Below are 18,287 nucleotides of genomic sequence, written 5' to 3' on the forward strand. Positions count from 1 at the left end.
CTGTTCTTTCAACCTTCCAGACATCTCAGCATCTCCAGAACTAAACAGGGAAGCATGAGTCAGCTTCTATGTGCCACTAATCTGGAACAAACTTTCAGAAAACTGAAAGACTGCCAAAACACTGACTTACTTAAATCAAGACTAAAGTCCACGTGTTAAGAGTTGAGTTTGATTCATAGTAGCAGGAACTTTGATCGACATATTTGACGTAACCCTGAAAACATCCTGACTGTGGAATCGGACATGACTTTTTGAGTGCATTTTCTTAGCAAAGGATGAAATTACACATTTTCCATCACCGCGTTTCTAAAAGTCATGAGACGGTAGAGAAAGTGTGACCAGAGGAACCTCCAGCTCTGTGGAGCGCAGCATTACCACTAAATCACTAAAAGTTCATTTCCAGTCTAAAATGCGCAACGTGGTCAAATGGCATCAATATTGCCACAGGTGGGCAAAACAACAACATGGTTAAAGAAACGCTCTCCCACATTAACAAGCAGATAATGTTTCAATAAACTTAAAGTTCATTGCAGAATATAGAGATGCAGTCAGATGATAGTAATTTCCTTCTTTCCTTGTCTCTAATTGGTCGATTTTAAGTTTTGAACAAACTAAAAAAAAAAAAAAACACAAAGGAGAAGAAACGCGTTTCAGGTTGTTTATGAATCAAATAGCAGATCTAGATTTGTGTCACTCAGACTGGCAGCACATTGGAGTGGATCGTTCACTTTCTTTGATTTTGAAATTTTTTTTTTCTGCACAGCTGTTCCTTTCTGTTTTGGATGCTGAGCAGCCAGGTTGATTTTTATTTACACTATCCTCATTTTATGATGTGCAGCCATAGCAACGGGGCGGTGTGCAACTGATTAACATCGTGAAAGCAAAACTTATAGATAAACAGTTAGTTTGTTACTGCCACCTATTGCCCTGGATAAGTGGGAATTCTTGGTTTTGATGCATTTTATCTTATTTATTGACCGCCAATCAGAGCAGATTAAGAGAAAATTGGTCAATTCTGATCTTCGAATGATTGATCAATGTATCTCTGATAAAATGTAACCAACTAAAAACCTAAATTAGTAAAACCTGAACATCTGACCCCACCCTGCTGAAGAATGGCTTTGGAATAATAATCAGTTTTTATGCAGCTTTAAATCTGGGATTTCTTCGTCATCTGGACGTGTTTTAACACGGCTCTAGTTTGCTTCAGCAGACGGATTTACACAGTGACACTTTTTTTCTCCCCCACTCATTTTTTTTGCAGCATAACTCTTTGCTTTAAAATGACCCCGATCCAGGAAATACCCTGACCTGCGCTATTGATCTCAGAGTAAAGTCCAACCTTGCCCTGGGCCTCTCCTTTGATGATGACCTCACTGTCGTTCTCCTGAGGCCCCCGGCCAGAGCCATGGTATCCTGTGGGGGCCACACCCCGGGGACCCCGAAGAGCCCCTCACCACACCCCCATTGTTCTCCATCAATAGCAACTCACCCGCTCTCGTTTGCAGGCTATTTCAAATTTGATTTGATCAGGGTTGTATTTCACACTTGAAGACAAGCCGGTAAAAGCTGCAGACACAAAGGAGAGAGAAGAGAGGGTTAGTGGATATGGGTTTGAAGCTTAGCTGTCATGTTTCCTGGGAGCTGAGCCCCCCTGGAGGGGGTCAGAGGGCAAACTGGGTGGAGGTGCTAAAATAAGAGGGTGAACTCAGTACAAAAATAAAATAAAATTAGGATTTGGGAGAATTTCTAGAGTTAGATCTCCCCCAGCAGTGAATTAGGAGTCATCAGCAGTGTAGCATGTCCAGGTCAGATAATTAGGTTTGCTCAGGAAAGGGTCGGCTACATAGATTTTGAATTTTATTCCAATATTTTATGATAACGATACAGATTATGATAATGTTACTTATTTCTTAGCCAACTGAATGGCTGTAGATCGTATCATTTATCACGATAAGAATGTTGATTTATCGTTGTTGTGATACATTTTAGTCATTGATGTTTGATAAAAACAAACAAACAGAACTGACATCTTACTCTTGCCATTTTCTCCACTGTTTCACGAGAGAGTCAGTAAATATTAGTAGATTTAAAAGTATGATTACTGCTGCAATTTAGTGACAAAAAAAAAAAAATAAAAAAAAAATAATAATAAAATCACACTTTAACTGGCAGGAATCTAATTTCAAATGGAAATGTTTTCCAAGAACAATATTTGTGTTGGTGCCATGGATGCTGTACCATGCCATCACAGCCATACAGTTATCTAAGATACAAGTAATAAATAGTTTTTGAAAAGCATTCCCATTTTGAAACAGGTTACTGTTCAGGACCCAATTTTACTAAAATTGTGATATATGTCTCTGAACTGCACACAGAACCTGCATTTTCAAATTTATTGATGCTGTGGGGAGAGTAGCAAAAGAAACATTTCAAATTTTATTTATTTACTGAAACTGAAATTTATTGTGACGGCAGTAAATCACGATAAATGCCCAATTATAAGCTCAGGTCATTGTTCGTTTACACGGGATATATTCTTTTCTCTCCCCTCCATCCCGTCTTACATAACCTTCACATTGGCGATCCTTACTGCTGGTGAGTGAGTGGATGTCTCCAGAAAGCTCGTCCAATCGCAGCATTTCCTGCTGAGCCAGCTCCAGCCGCTGCTGCTTGATCAGGTACATCTCCTTCTTGGCTTTGAGGGCCTCCTGGGCCACCACCAGGTACTCCTTCAGCATGCGCTCCTGCTCCTGCCGCCATTGTGTCCGCGGGTTCTCAATCTGGGTGGTTTCTGACAAAAAGAAACAAACTTGATTCATCAGCAATAATTGAGGTAGGATCACTGTGTTTTAAAGTTAATACTTCAAGATGATTTTTTTCTTGTGGAATTTGATCATTCAAATCAAATACTTTAATTGTGTACTAAAATAGCAAACCTAAATGGTGTCTCTTGGGCATTTATAATGAAAATATTTATAGGACGGATTGTAGAAAAGAGAGAAAGACATTAGCTCTGTATGTCAACGTTCTGTTTTGCCAGAAAAAGTTCATACAGCTGGTTTGAGGATTCTCCGACAGTAGCCAAGTTTCCACTGACCAGATAAACACAAATTGAAATTATAAAATTAAATTCACTTAATGCCACTTAATGGAAACATGGCAATTTCAAAAGTAAAATAGCAAAACGTTTTTGTGCCAGGATGAGGTGAATAGAAATTTGTGCATTTCGCAAAACTGCAATGAAAACACTTTTTCTGCATCACATTTTATTAACTGGACGTTACTACTGGCGGAAAGGACGAAGATGATGACAGGAAGTGGTAGAATGGTGACACGGCCTGGTTTTTTAATGACTTGTTTAAACAAATTTACTTAATGGAAACACTACAATTGAGAAATTGTGTTTTTTCGACATTAGTGGAATATCAGAGTTTTGTTCACATGTGTAATGGAATCGCAGCTGGTGAATAAAGCATATTTCCAGCAGCCTTTTTGAAACGGATCCTGTAACATGGGTAGAGAAACTCCAGCGACGCTTTCAGCTCCTCTCACCATCCTCTGCACAACTACAATAGGAAGTGGAGACCAAAGAGATGCACTCACTGTTGATGTGGTCGATGTAGTAAACTCCCACTTGTTGGTCGTAAACCTCCTCCCACCCCAAGGGCAGCTCATCTCCAACACAGTCGGCAAACGTTAGCGGTTTTGTAATCCTGGAATAAAAATAGTTACAAAAGTTTAGAACATTTAGCTACGACATTAAATATCTTGCACTTTGCTTCACATATGGTAAAAGCCGCTTTTTCATTTTATTTTTAGAGAACAGAAGCATTATTTGAGCCCTTAAAAAAACTAAGGATTCTGGCATAATGATGAGCAAAGCAGCAGAGAAGTATCAAAACATTTTCCAACCTAATTATGTAATTTTTTCCTGTTAGTATCCTGCAGAAAACCCTGCCTCATTAATTATGCAAGTAGAGTTTAGTCAGTTAATGAAAAAGATTTTTAAAAAAATGAAGTCAACATTTAACCAGAGGTTGAACCCATTTCAGAAACAATTTTACCGGCTCCAACATAGGAGATTGTAATAGAAAAAGATCCATATTTGGCAGATTTGAGAGACGAAACGTAAAGTACAGCCATTGAAAAGGCATGGGCCAGTATAATGAAATCACTGGTAGAAATAATTCACACAAAAAGGACAACAAAAATATCTGTCAATTTTTTTTGGTTTGTTTGTGGTGTTTCAAATTGTGGTAACCTTTCAGCCAGCTAACCAGCAGTGTTGCTAAACCTCAGGATACCTTCCTACCAGCTCTTTTCCATCATGGACGTTTGTTCATTATCGCACTACCTTAGATTGATTAATTCAAAGAAGAGAACTGAACACCTTGGCATGAAGAATAGAAACTCATTTGGTCAGAAGAAGCAGGGAACCGTCCTCCAGAACGGGCCTGAAGATGAATTACTGCCTGAAGTTCAGGAGGACAATACTAAAAACGACCATCTCACCGGCTAGCACACATGAAGCTACTATGCATTTTTAGAAGAAACAACAAAACAAAGAGCAGACAAGACCAGAATGACTGAGAAATGTCTTCTGAGACAAGATAAAGTTTCTACAAAGCCACTGAAGCACATAAAGGAACAAAACCTCAAAATGAGCTAAATGCAGAAAAAAAAAGAAAAAAAAAAGTGACCAGCACTAAACTTAAACAATTTCTGTAGTCTAGATGTTTTTACGGTGCGAGACTACAGAAATTGTTTAAGTTTTAACCTTGTGTCTACCTAGTTTATCAGAGTCCCACATGATAAAACTAGCTGTTAAATTCAAGTGCTGCTAATGAGCGCTACCAGGCTAGCTTAAACAAAGTTGTAGCTTCTAGCTAACTACACAGCTAATAGTTTGTTTAATTTAGCTAGAAAGACAACATTTAGATACAAGAATAACGTAATCTGAACCACGTGGAAGCACCAAGTCAGAAAACTTGAGCAATATGCTGATTGACAAGCTAGCTACAACTATAAACAGAAGCTGAATGTTTTCTGGATTTAATGATCAAAAATATAATCATAAACATAATTTGAACAGCACAATGACTGACAATTGATTCAATTAGCTCAAAATGGTCAAAAGTTGGGGGGGAAAAAAAACAAAAAAAGTTTTTTTTTTAGATTTTCTTGTCATATTGGATTATGGGATCAGGATTGGTGGCAAACAAACTTTCAACATTTGATTATTTTCTTCACATTCTGGATTTCCCATTTCAGAGAGCAAATGAAAGGCACCGCATAAGCTTAGAGGCACTCAAATCAAATCATGTGCAACAACAAATGCTTGCTATCGCCATTATTGTTTTGACGTAAAATCGGTTTGTTTTTTTAAAGTTTTTCCTAGCCATTAAAATGCATGAAAACCATGAACACTTCAATAAAAACAATTCTGAAGCTTGTTCAGAATGCCAGCTACTAAAAGAATTATTTCTAATCAATTACTAAACTGCACACAACAACTAGCAGTACACATAACATTTCCCACCAGGGAGCAGGTTGGATGATGGCATTAAAACCAGTAGCTGATCACCATCAATAAGAGATCCTTTTACTCAGAGCGCGAGGCCTGCTAACTGGCAAGGTATGCATACAATGACGGGCCTGCAAAGCGAGTGCAGCAGAGACATTCTGCTCTGCATTCCTCAGGAGACGCATGCTTCAGCTTTCCTCTCCCAAAAAAAACCTACTGCACTGGATCTCACTTCCGCTTTCTTTTTCTCTGTCAACAAAATGGTTTTCAGGCACGATGCCGTCGGCGCTCAGACACATGCTGCCAATTCAAGTCAGAAGAAGGCACTGTGTTAGTCATCCGCTGTCTCCCTCAAAAAAAAAAAAATAAAAATAAAAACAACAACCTGATATTACAAAGGAGGGCGTACTCCCATAAAAATGTCTGATGTTCCAATAAAAAGTATCAAGGAGCAGTGCTGAATCACACTCCGCAATGAATGAGTTGGGCTTGTCAAAAACAATCAGGGCTTCAAATTCAATCAACTGCCTCAGCATTTGACATATTTTTGGGGAATTCAACAGGTTAGGTTTGTTCTTGACATTCCAGAGATATAGTGCAGCAGTCCAGAATGTTGCGACTGCAGGTTTCCTCATGTTTTCATTCATTTCCTCAAACGCAGCTGAAACAAACTCACTAAAGTTAGACAGTCGATGGCATACAGGCTTTCATAAATCAATAGGTCAGGGTAAGAAAATTATGCAATTGAGGAATAGCATAAAACATATTCTACACCTGTAAAAGGCTTCAAACCGCTTTAACTTTTTTGCCACATGACAACCACAAGCTTTTATGTTTTACGCGGGCATTTTAAGTCAAAGACCAACACAAAGTGCAGCATATTTCTGACAAGGTAAAAACCATTTTTTGTCCTCAGAAGTGCGAGGAAGGGACAAATGTGGTTTTCTACAAGTTTCAAACAAAAAGCTGCAATGTTACATATCCTGAAAAAAAAAAAAATAAAAAATAAAAAATAATAAAAATCAGTGCAACCAACTGCCTTTAAAAGTGAACCAATTACTACATCAAGTCCACCTGTTTAATGGACCCCACTGTGCAGATCAACCAACAGTAAATAATAACCACTAGACAAAGAAATCTGAAAAGTTTTGAAAACAATTCAGTGATGGGATATTTAGACAAAACATTTCCAGCTAAGGATGAACAGGGACCTGGACAGACGGATCATACACAAGAAAAGTTTTTGAATAAGACAGTGTCAACATTTGACGGCAAAACGCGTTTAAAAATCACAATCTTGATAAACAGACAATCCAGTGTACCAGTTATCCTTGAATGAACTCCTCTGGTGTCACATGTTTCACAACACTTTGTCGGGCTGATTGCTGCAGGCGGCCGCATTTGGACTGAACCCGATTCTTCTCCAGCAGCGGCGATGTTTACATTCAGGTTGATGTCGTTTCAGGTTACACCGGCATGAGGAATCGAGTCTAGTGTAAAACGAGCCGCAGGGAATGCCTCATCGCTGCTGCAAACTCATTATGTTGGTGCATCCCACAAATCTGGCTTTATGGGAGATTGACAGAAAGAAAGTCATCGATACAACAAGGCCATGAGAGGTCCCATGTGACTATTGCAGCATATTAACATTTCTTATTTTGACCAATCAATAATAAAAAAAATCTTTCATGATTAATTGGAGGGTTTATTTTGGGTCACGGAAAAACAAAAAATTAAAATTTTGATCTCAGATTAAACTTTTTTTTTTTTTTTTAACTCCAGTGGGCCCCAATCCTCCTTTGTAAGCCTGACTGCTAATGTTCAGTCAGAATAAAACAAATCTGGAGAAAATGATCAACTCTGAATCCATGGCTAGAGTTTCAATCTCAGCTACAAAGATGTTTATATTATTTCTCCAAGACATTGCATTAAAGATATATACATTTTCCACAATAATTCACTGAAGTTTGAGCAACCCCTATTTGACTCAAACAGTGATCAGAAGATGACAAAAAAAACAAAACAAAACACATGCTTCAGATAACCGGTGGCATGACGGCGGTGGGTTAAAAGGAGCCGCACAAGTGGAGTTTGGAGACAAAGCAAACAGGGCCACGCTCCTTACCTGCTGCTGCTCTGAGTGTTTGTGAAAGGCAAACAAGTGTCCCGACACTAACTGCTCTTTAAATACTTGGACAAGAAGCAATCAGACAGCGTGAGAAATACTTTAGCAGGGAGGTTTTACACATATACAGAGGAGAAAACACAAAAATAAAAACACAAGGGTTTCAAATGAAGGAGATGCTCTATTCTTGGGAGTATAAACAGGAAAAAAAAAAAAAAAAAAAGACTTGAAGGAAAGAGGAAAGTTCAGAAGACGCATGGGGATGTGGGAAGCTACGTGACGTCAGCAGGAGTTTAATCCCAAACTGCCCTCTGACCCAGTGACAGACAAAGACAGTGAAGGGGAAAAAAAAATAAAAACAACAAACAAGCAAAAAACACATGTCCTCCACTCACAGCTCTGAATGTTTGGTTTGTTACGCAGTCTTGTGACAGCGCCGTTTGTTTTCCAACTCATATCTTGGGAGACTCTCTAACCACTGCCGAGCGGTCTCTTAAAGAGACGGACGCACAGCAGGATGGAGACGAGCGGAGCGGGGGGTGGGTGGGAGTGATGACACCCGTCTAAAGAGCGAGTGTCAGCCAATTCATATGAAAAGCTTACAAAAACATTTTTAGAGATTATCCTCAGTCTGCATCTGGGAGAGAAATCCTTGAGTCATTCTCCTGTCAGGCTGGCACGGTGACCCGGACTAAACCTGCTGACAGTGTGAAACGGCCAACACCAAATTAACTTGCCTTTGGCTTTTAGGGTTATAAAAGGCTTTTCATAATAACTATATTTATACGCCGTCATTATAAAAGGCAGCTGCAGGTTCAGCGTAACAGTGAGTGTTACAAGGGGAGTATTAAGGAAGGTTCTTGCCCTGCTGGCTGTGAGTCATTAGGTGACCAATGCTTAAAGAAATATCCCACATCTTCATGCTCCATATTTAAAGACGGCCTTTAAAGCAGTTTAAGATGTACTGCAGCGCAGCTTTAACGGCCCTGAGCACCAACTTTTTATTTCCTAAAATTCCTTTAGGCTTTTTGAAGTTCATAATCTTGTATTGGTTGAACTATTGGGTATAAATGACAACATGTCTGTAATTATCATTAGCCTCTGGATCTACAGCCAGAACTGCTGTAGCAGCAGCAAACTCTGCAGACATGAGAGAAGAAAGACTGGCTACCCTCCACTCTCTTTGCTTAATGTCTTTTTTTTTAAGCTCTTAAATACATTTTGTTATGTACTCCGAGTCTCCAGGAGTGCAGAAAAGTTGAATTTAGTGTCTTGCAGTGCTGTGTAGAAATCTTTGCATTCTGCTTGGGTCATAAATTTTATTATTTATTTTTTTATCTATTCAGTTTTTCTCTACTTTCTAATACGGTTTTTGACCCATTTCATCACAGCGTTAGCTGTGGAACTGCTGAACAAGGTCATGGACTTCCAGTTTACCAACGTTGCAAATCTGCCATTATTATTGAATTATTTCAGATTTATTCATTGCTGACAGCGGTGTAGAGGATACTTTAAATCTGTGTAAAAAAAAAATCCTTTACACTGAAAAACAAATATAAGTTATCAGAGCTCAGATCGCCGTCTTTGACCTGGTTAATCCATTTGGTGACATTCATTTGCCTGCAGCACAATTTTCTGCTGGAACGCAGCCCATCATTTATAAACTATAGTCCTGCTATTTATGGAGGATAATGCAGTAACTGGCCTGTTAGATGCATCAACAAACGACTAAAAATCTACTGCCAACTCCTAAAATCAATCAACTCCCCCTCTCATCACACCTCAGAAACTTTAAAACAGGAGTCGAACAAACACCAATATATATCGGATAATTAGTTTAAAAATAATAATACAGTGTTTTCACCTCATTATTTATACAAATATTTAAAACTAAAAGAAACCATTATTCCTACTGCTGGTAAAATGTATATTTTGATATATAGACTTAAAAATGATTTGAAAATGTGAGGGAAAAGTAAAGTCACCAAGCAGAATATTTTAAAACAAAACTAATCAATGATTATCGGCAGACTGATGCATTGTGAAATGTTTTTCCAACCATAATCACCCAGTCCTACAACAAAGTCATGCTTTTTCAGACAGCTGGGCAGCAGTGCAAAGGAAAAACCTTGGTGTCGATAACTGACCCACACATTTGAAGCCACAAGCAAATAATCACTAAAATGTTAACTACATTGAAATTACAGATTGATATAATTGCCTTCCAAATTCACACACTATTTAAAGAAAATGCTTTTTTGCACCGTTTCTAACTTTCATTGAGCCGGAGGAAAAGCAGAACATGAAAACGACAAGCATATTCAGCTGTGGAGGGACGAGATGCTCGTGGCTCGCAGCGTCTCAGATAAACATATTTGGTTGTCGGAGACATTTGCTAATTCTAGAATAATCCGAGCCATTTTGGGTCGTCCCAGAGGATATTTCTATCTCCACAGCTCCCTCCCCACGGCCCCCTGCCTGGCGACACGCTGCTGCGTGGGAAAGGCATGTGAAACTGGAGTCTTGAGCGGCCGGTGAAGTTGGGTCGTCCCCAACAGCTAGTCGTTGCACCTGGGCAGCAACAGCAATTCTCCACAAAGTGAACAGCAGATCTCCCAAAAGAAAGAATAAATGTTATTAGCATTTCATCACAGGATCGAAATAAAATGTTTCAGTTTCGTTGGATCTGCAGGCTACTGGTATAACAAAGATGTAAAATGTTAGTCAATTAGGTTCCCCGTTGTGGCACATCGTTCCCTTACTGGTAGATAAAAGATGTGAGGCAATTTATGATAAACTGAACATATTTAAGTCTAAGGGATCCATCAGTTTTCTGGTCATCTACTCTACATTTTTTTCTAGATTAATCATGCGTTTACATTTTTCAACGTTTTTCTCTGGAAAACCAACAACGACATGACCATAATCATCTTCTTCACAAAATGGAGCAGCGTTTGATTTTGGCGGTTGGAGGATTTTTCCTTTTGTCTTTGGTAAAAGATCACAAGCGACTCCTCCTGCTAGCGCTAGACTCTCAAGTTTCTTTTGGTTGTATTTACCCAGAATACCCTGCGCTATAATCCACTTCCTGCTTTCATAGTGTTCTCTGGTCTGCTTGCATCTGCAATCGAACCCAGACTTCTAATTTTTTGGGGAACCAGAATTAGCTTTGTTGGGCCACATCAGGGTTTGATTGAGCATTCAAACTTCCTGGAAAGAGCCAGACTTTCTGGAAAAAACAAACTAGAGTTGGACAAAAGCGGACTAAACAGGGCTGGTGTGAATGAACCTTTAGTCTCTTGTAAAGCTGCAATTATTCAAGCATGAGATAGTGCTACATCGCTGAAATATGATTTGTTTCACATTCCCCCTCCCTTGTTTATATGATGGTATATTTATATTTGAGTATTTGAATAGGCATATTAATTTGTTTTTCTTAAATAGAGGAAAAAAGAAAAAAAAAATCACCATGATTTTACAAAAACGTAATAAAATGATTCAGCCCTGAATCATTTTATTATTCAGCCCATTTACAACAGGAACGCCTCCATTTCCAAACCTGAATGGTAATCCTCCTCCAAATCTTTTAATATAAAGTCGTCTTAAAGCGCAATATGACACAGTTTTGAAGGTGGGGTTTAAATCTGTGCATCCTCATGACAGAGATGCTACAAATATTATTGTAATTCGTGTCAGCCACAGCAGAGAGACTACTACGCTGCATTCCTGAAGCCGAAATCACAACAAACTCATCCAACCATCAAAACCTTTTGGTTGCCCTATCGTCGCCCTACACAAGCTGCCAAACTCAACAAATAAGAGCTAAGGAAATAAGCGGGCTTAACCTCTGCATAATTGTGAACAGCAGCAAACGCTACAAAGGACGTCCCAGACGACACGATCCCATCAAATTCTGCGCATTTTTTTTTTCGTTCTACCCTGAACGTCACCTGCTTTAATTTCCACAGCGTGACACAGACAATCAGAAACAAAAGGGCCACAAGTGTCGCCGGCCTGAAAATTCCTGCCAGAGTTAAAAAAGAAACGTGGAAAACAACTTTGGGAGGAATGTCATTTATGTCCAGCCTCTCTGGCGCTGCATTTCAGAACAAGCAGCTGACATGCGCTTCTCCCATTAAATGTTGAATCTTATAGGAATAGGCCTCTATAAGTAGACCGAGATGTCCCGTCTCTGTGCACATTTAGACGGCGTCTGGACACATGGACGGGAGCGGACTAGGCAGCGCTGACTCAACCGCGACCGAAGTAAAGCAGCTCGGCTGTCAGGCATGAAGGGTTTGACCCTCGTCAACAGAGACGATACTCAAATACCAGCGGAATAATTAATTGGGACTCAGTCATGCAATCTATATATTGTAACTCTTTGTTTTTACTGACAAATGTTAGGTGGCCTGCGGTGTAATCGTGTCACTTAAGGTATGACTGCAAGTCAACCCTGCTAACGTTTAGCTTAGCACCAACAAATGGAAAAAGATTGATAAAACTTCCTTTGAGGTCATGGCTGCCACTGTGGATTTTGGCCAAAATGGATTTTTTTTCCCCTCGATGAACCATCACACACACACACACACACGTTATGTGAACTAATCTGTGTTCATAATGTGAAAATAAAATTACTTACAATAGAGACATTTTCCTCACTGCGCCTCCAACACTGTTATCTTTACAACTTTTGTTCAATGTCAGCAATTTGCATAAAATACAGTTAAGACTTCATGCAACATGCTAGATATTAGTCTACCATGCAAACTCCAACACAAAACATCGGAAATCCAACAATTACGTTACGGTCTTTAGCGATATTAATATTGTGATGACATATTCCTGATTATTTACAAATTTTGCTGGATGATAAATTGTCCCAGTAATTATTCCGATAAGCTCAAACATTGAGACCATTTTCAAGTAGTACATCGCCTTCTCCAAGAACTCTTAACAATGGAACTGGAAGATTCTTAAAATATCAAAAATAAAAACTACAAACAACTGGAACCAACTAGATTATCAAGTCTCTGTAAACGAGATAATCAAAATGAAAAATGAGCTCATTTCACCATGCGATTAATTGATCGTTTACTTATTGCGACAGGCTTTGTTCCACGCAACATGTTTGTAAAGCAGCAGACTGCAGGCTAGAAGTCGGAGAAGACAGCCTGACTAAATATGCTTCCAGTGCTATTTAAAAACACAAAACGTATACTTTTCTGTGCAGTGAGCTTATTTACCTGACAGATACAACTCAGCTTGTGTTTATTCTAAATGTAACATACGCAACCCATTTCACATGGAATTTTTAGAAATCTTATTAATGAATGTTGGTTTTCTTGTGTTAATTGTTGCTTTTCCTACTTTAAATAAGAAAAGAAATTGCATCACACTTTATTTTAAATTTCCGGGCAAGTCCTGTAATATTTTTAATCCAGTTCCTCATACTGTGAGAACTTCATACCAGCCCCCCATGCCTGTCGACTACATGCTTTCCCCTCCTCCCCTTTTTGAATGAGAATTGTGCAGATGTGTGGACAGCGGAGGGAAAAACCACAATGGTGCCCCCTGAGCACGAGGTTAGTCCACCGACTCTGGCATGTCCTGTTTAGGTAGTGTTCTTCACAATATACACACAGGGAAAGGACACACAGCTACTCTTGATTATGGTGATGATGAAAGAGTAAAGAGGCAAACAGATGAACGCCGAGCAGAATTTAAGCACTTAAAGGTCAACTTTATAGTAGTAAAGGAATCTGAGGTAGGCAGACAGGAAGTGGGACATCAAAGGGGTGTCAGCTGGAGGAAAGAGGTCCAGAACAAGAAGTGGGTTGACCCTTATTGTTGGCTCACTTCAGACACACAGGGCAAAATGACAGTCAATGTTCAGCAACAGCCAAAAAAAAAAAAAAAAAAAAAAAAAAAAAAGCCAACATAATGAAAACACTGGGGGAAGCAAAATAACAGCGGGGTTCAGTGCATGTGAATAACCTTTCAGTGCTGGAAACTCAGCTCACCCTTTCCAGAATAATTGAATTTGGTGTGCTTTGTGACCAAGCATAAAGGCCTCCCTTTGCCGAGCGGCAGGCCGACCATGACTGTTGCATAACAGAGCTAATAAAGGAGGCCTGCGGGCCCCGGGATGAGAGGAGGGAGACACATGGGAACTGCTTCTGTCCTGCTGCTTTGTCTGGGGGCGCGTGAGCAAAGAGCCCCCACTTACCCCCCCTGGAGCATAAGTGTAGGCATGCCTAGCATAACGCTCATTCCACAGCAACAAAAAAAAAAAAAAAAAAAAAAAAAGCCCCACAGAAGTGCCTGGTTTATCTGCTGGAGATGGCGGGGCGTTGCTAGAGGCGTCCATCATTCGTAGAGACGTGAACATCCCTGATGCTGAAGGCGAAGCGGGTTTGTCTAGGTATACCGCAGGTATCCGTTCACACTTCCACCCGAGTTTTCACTACATGCCGCCACCTAACCCGAAGCGGGTCCGTCTGAACAAGCCTGACCTCTGGCTGGTCTATGCAGCGCCGTTACGACACATCACGATCATCTCTGGCAATTATGGATGCGATGAATGGCTCTTGTGTTTCAGCGACGAGACGATGATCCACCGCTGATTCTTTGTGGACTGGCCGAGCCCGGAGCTAGTGCCCTATGAACGGCCCCGGCGTCCAGATGGGAGACGTTAGATCCCGGCAGGCGGACAGCGCTCTCTGAATTGGCCGCTCAAAATGCTGAGAAATTGAAGAGAAGCTCACAGGAAAATCTGAATTTGCGTTTACTCTCGAAAACAACATGCTACCACATTACAATGATGTAGATGAACTACTTCAAAAAAGGCCTGAAGAGGCTTTTTTTATGCGATTGCTACAGTCATTTATAATCAACGCCTAGCCCATCATTTCAAGGACAATAAATCAATACATTGAGATAGATAAGTGATCAATAGATAATAGAATATTCAGTAATTCCATTGAACTCCAATCCAGAACCGCACAGCATTCTGGGAGATGTAGGAAGAGGTTAGAAGATGCAATCTAGGTTAGTGGGATTAACTAGCTCGTTTTTCAGTTACCTAGCAACAACATATAGTTACTTTTGCAGCAGCAGTTTCTTGTTTCGCCACCGTGCCTAATAACCGCTTAAAAATAAAAACAACGGCGTGTTGAGAAAACAAGAAAGTTCACGCCACCAGTCTGGAAGTCATTTGAATATTTAAACTGATCAATAATTACCTATACTGACTCGTATACCGCGATACATCTTCAGCCATATCGTACAGCAGGAATGACCATTCAGTTATGTTAAAATCGTTTACCTTGATGTTTCTGAGCAAATACAGTGAAACTGTTTTCTTAGTGGTATTATGAGAATCTCATACCTGATCAGTGTAACTTTACACGTTTTTGGACTGCTTTAAAAGAGAGCCCAAGCTTTGATTAGCAAGACTCAACACACCTAACTCTATTAGGACAGTTTCATCTTAATAGGTGACTTCATGCCATCTTTAAAGACTCTAATGACATCATAAAAACATGTTATCTCATCTAAAGAGTTATAAATCACCAACAGTGAGCGAGCAGATGATATATGCTCCCTTAATTAGCTTTAAACAGATGAGCTGTCAGACTAGGCTTTTAAGTCTACATAACGCTCAAGTAGCTTTCAGAGTGAAGGAGAAAAACATTAGGGCAAGCCTGACAACTTTTTGATCTGATGCATGTCAGTCAGATTTAGTAGCAGGTAAAGAGAAATTTATAGGAAAGGCCATTTCAGGTGGCGATAGAAGACATTCCTCTGCTTAGATAGCCAATAAATCACCGAGCAGCACCAGAACAAATGCAGGAAACATTCCTTTAGTCATGCAAACCTACAAACTCCTCCCGACAGACGCTCGCTACTGGAGGAAGTTGTGAAACGGCGGCGAGCCCTGTGCAACAACGGTTCATCAAAAAGCAGGGAGGAGTGGGAGGGGGTGTCTTCAAGAAAATCTGGGTTTTCTTATCTAGATTACATCCAGCTATAACGTTCACCCTGCTCATTACAACAGATAAAGGTTCACAGTTTGCTTCCACCTTTCCTGTGCTCTTTAAAACCTGACCTGGATCACAAGTTCTCTCCTGGGAATTTGAAAATTGAAAGTTTCCTTTTGCCAGAAAAACTGTAGATTCAGGTCGCTACCTTAAAGCTTTTTTCCCACCCTGTGAACATCTCCAAAATATCCCAACTGCAACAACAAAGTCGAATATATTTTACAGAGATTTTATGCAAACACAGCAGCACAAAAGGAAAAATAATTTACAGAAATTTCTACAAATGAAAATCTGAAATGTGTGGCGTGCATCTGTATTCCTGGTTTCCCCAACCCTGATACTCCTAAATCAGGGGTCTCAAACTCCAGTTCTCAAGGGCCGCAGTCCTGCAGCTTTTAGATGTGCCACAGGTACAAAACGCTGGAATGAAATGGCTTCATTACCTTCACCTTGTGTAGACCAGTTCTCCAGAGCCTTAATTATTCTATTCAGGTGTGGTGCAGCAGAGGCACATCTAAAAGTTGCAGGACTGCAGCCCTCGAGGACTGGAGTTTGAGACCCCTGTAAATAAAACCTATTAATACATAATGCATTAATCCGAGAAGCAGCTAAGACAACCATCAGATTTGCAAAGATCCACAGCTCGTTGGCAGGACGACCATTAAAAATCTCATTGTTAAAAAAAAAAACTCCAACATTATAATAAGCAGGGGGGGCAGAAAAAAAAAAAAAAAAAAAAAAAGTTATATTTGGGGCAGCTGTGGTCAGATGAGATCAGAACTAAAAGATTTTGAGCCATTTCAAAAAGATAAATAAATGCTGGAGATTGCGCCAAAAAGTTATTTTGCAAATAAATTCAACTATTTAATGTCAAAACTTGTTCTGCAGAAGGATGGATACTTTGGCAATATGGAAAGTTATAAGTTCAATCAATAAATGTATTAAAAGATATGTAACCGTTTTAAATATGGGCCACAGGTATCGTTGCCCAGGGCGCTAAAAAAGTATGCAATTGGTTCCCCTAATGAGTTTTCTATTATTTTTACAATTCAAGCATGGAGAAAACATGACTGAACACTAGAAAACACAAAACAAACGTTTGCTTCTTATCGTGTTAGCATTTGGTGCTAAATCAAAAGACCATTTTATTCTTTTTAAAATAATTTACCCCGTTTTTCATCTGGCTCTAAATACATAGTATTGAGAGGTCACATCTGGTTTATTTTGCGCTGAACATGAATTTTCTAAAAACAGTGCGACATTTCTGAAACCTTTGTTCCATTTCTGAATACACACGAGACGGCATGTTTACTTGTTTTTCTGACATTACTACTCCCCTAGATGAAAATATTTTACACTGCTCACAGACTGCTTAAGCCATTGTTTCAATTTGTAAAATCATCATTTTTTCTTTTTGCGTGTGAAAAAAAAAAGGGTACCAGGAACAGAATAAAGCCTCACCCAGTGCGGCATTTTTCCAAGAACAACCTCCAGGTATAATGGACTGGGTGTAAAGTGAGTGAAAAAGCAAAGAGCCCGTTTGAATAAGAACGGAACAATCGCTGAAAATATCAATTAGAACTACTTAAATGTCTACAAGTTAACATACTGGACCTAAAATGTTCCAAATATGGATTTGGCGAAAGACATTTTCCCCCCATTATCATACTCTACGCCTTGCAGGATTCAAATGTGCAACAAAGACAACACTCTTGTCTCTAGCCGTACGATAAAGGGCTGCTTTGATCGATTTCCACCTTTCCCTTACATTACAGTAGAGGTAAAGTACTTGCAATAATTCCCAGTAATCTCGTAAATCTGCTTCAACTCCCCCGCTTGAGCCCGTTTCTGGGCTGGTGAAATCCAAGTCCCCACAAAAGCACATCCTTGCAGCTTTCCCACTGGCCCAACAAGCATTCTTCACATATTTCCATGAAGGTTTCTGGGAGTTGGAGTCTCAAGCTCGCCACTATACTACTACTGCTGCTGCTCCACTCCTTAACCCCAGTCAAAAACACACGCACGCACGCACACAAAAATCACGGCCACTTTGACATAAACAAGCAGACTTTTTAGGCCGTTCTAAACGCGCCGCTCATCTGAAGGAGGTGTCTGTGTGAAAGAGGAGAGGGCGAGCTGCAAAACAATGGCTCTCTGTTGAGATTCGTCAGCCAGGAATGTTTCAGGTCACTGAAAGTCATCAAGTCAACGAGTGTACTGATGAGTTCAGGTGATTGGAGTATCAAGCTTGCGCTTCCTTGAGGCTCGGAACCAAGAGTCTTGGGTGACCAGACAGACTGGGTTACTACTGGTTCAACACACAGGCTGCTGGTCTGGTGACACCGAACTCCTCTGAAACACAACAAACCGGAAAGGCTGAGGGTGCCGCTGCCCCAACTCCCTGTCAAAACACTGTCAGACTTTGTGTGTGTATGTGTGGAGAGACACGGTGGGAACACATTAAAGTGACCAGCATGGTGCATTGATATGATGGGCGTTGCGCACACACGATACACACCCCTGTTTCAGGAGGCCACAACTCCTAAATCTCAGCTGATCAGAGATTTCCAGCTAATTAAGTCACATCAAGCTG

At 40.1% G+C, this 18,287-nt stretch overlaps 1 protein-coding gene across 1 annotated transcript in view; it reads right to left on the reverse strand.

Annotated features, from left to right (window-relative positions):
* wwc3 (WWC family member 3) overlaps window positions 1–18,287 on the reverse strand; it is a 38,980-nt gene that overhangs the window by 20,007 nt on the left and 686 nt on the right. The window contains exons 2-4 of the mRNA XM_044129736.1: window positions 3,607–3,716; window positions 2,594–2,794; window positions 1,493–1,569 (exon numbers count right to left, since the gene is read on the reverse strand). Of these exons, the coding sequence (XP_043985671.1) occupies window positions 1,493–1,569; window positions 2,594–2,794; window positions 3,607–3,716 (388 nt within the window). The remainder of the gene's footprint in view (window positions 1–1,492; window positions 1,570–2,593; window positions 2,795–3,606; window positions 3,717–18,287) is intronic.

This window comes from Gambusia affinis, linkage group LG10 (genome assembly GCF_019740435.1).
Source record: "Gambusia affinis linkage group LG10, SWU_Gaff_1.0, whole genome shotgun sequence".
Lineage (NCBI taxonomy): Eukaryota > Metazoa > Chordata > Actinopteri > Cyprinodontiformes > Poeciliidae > Gambusia > Gambusia affinis.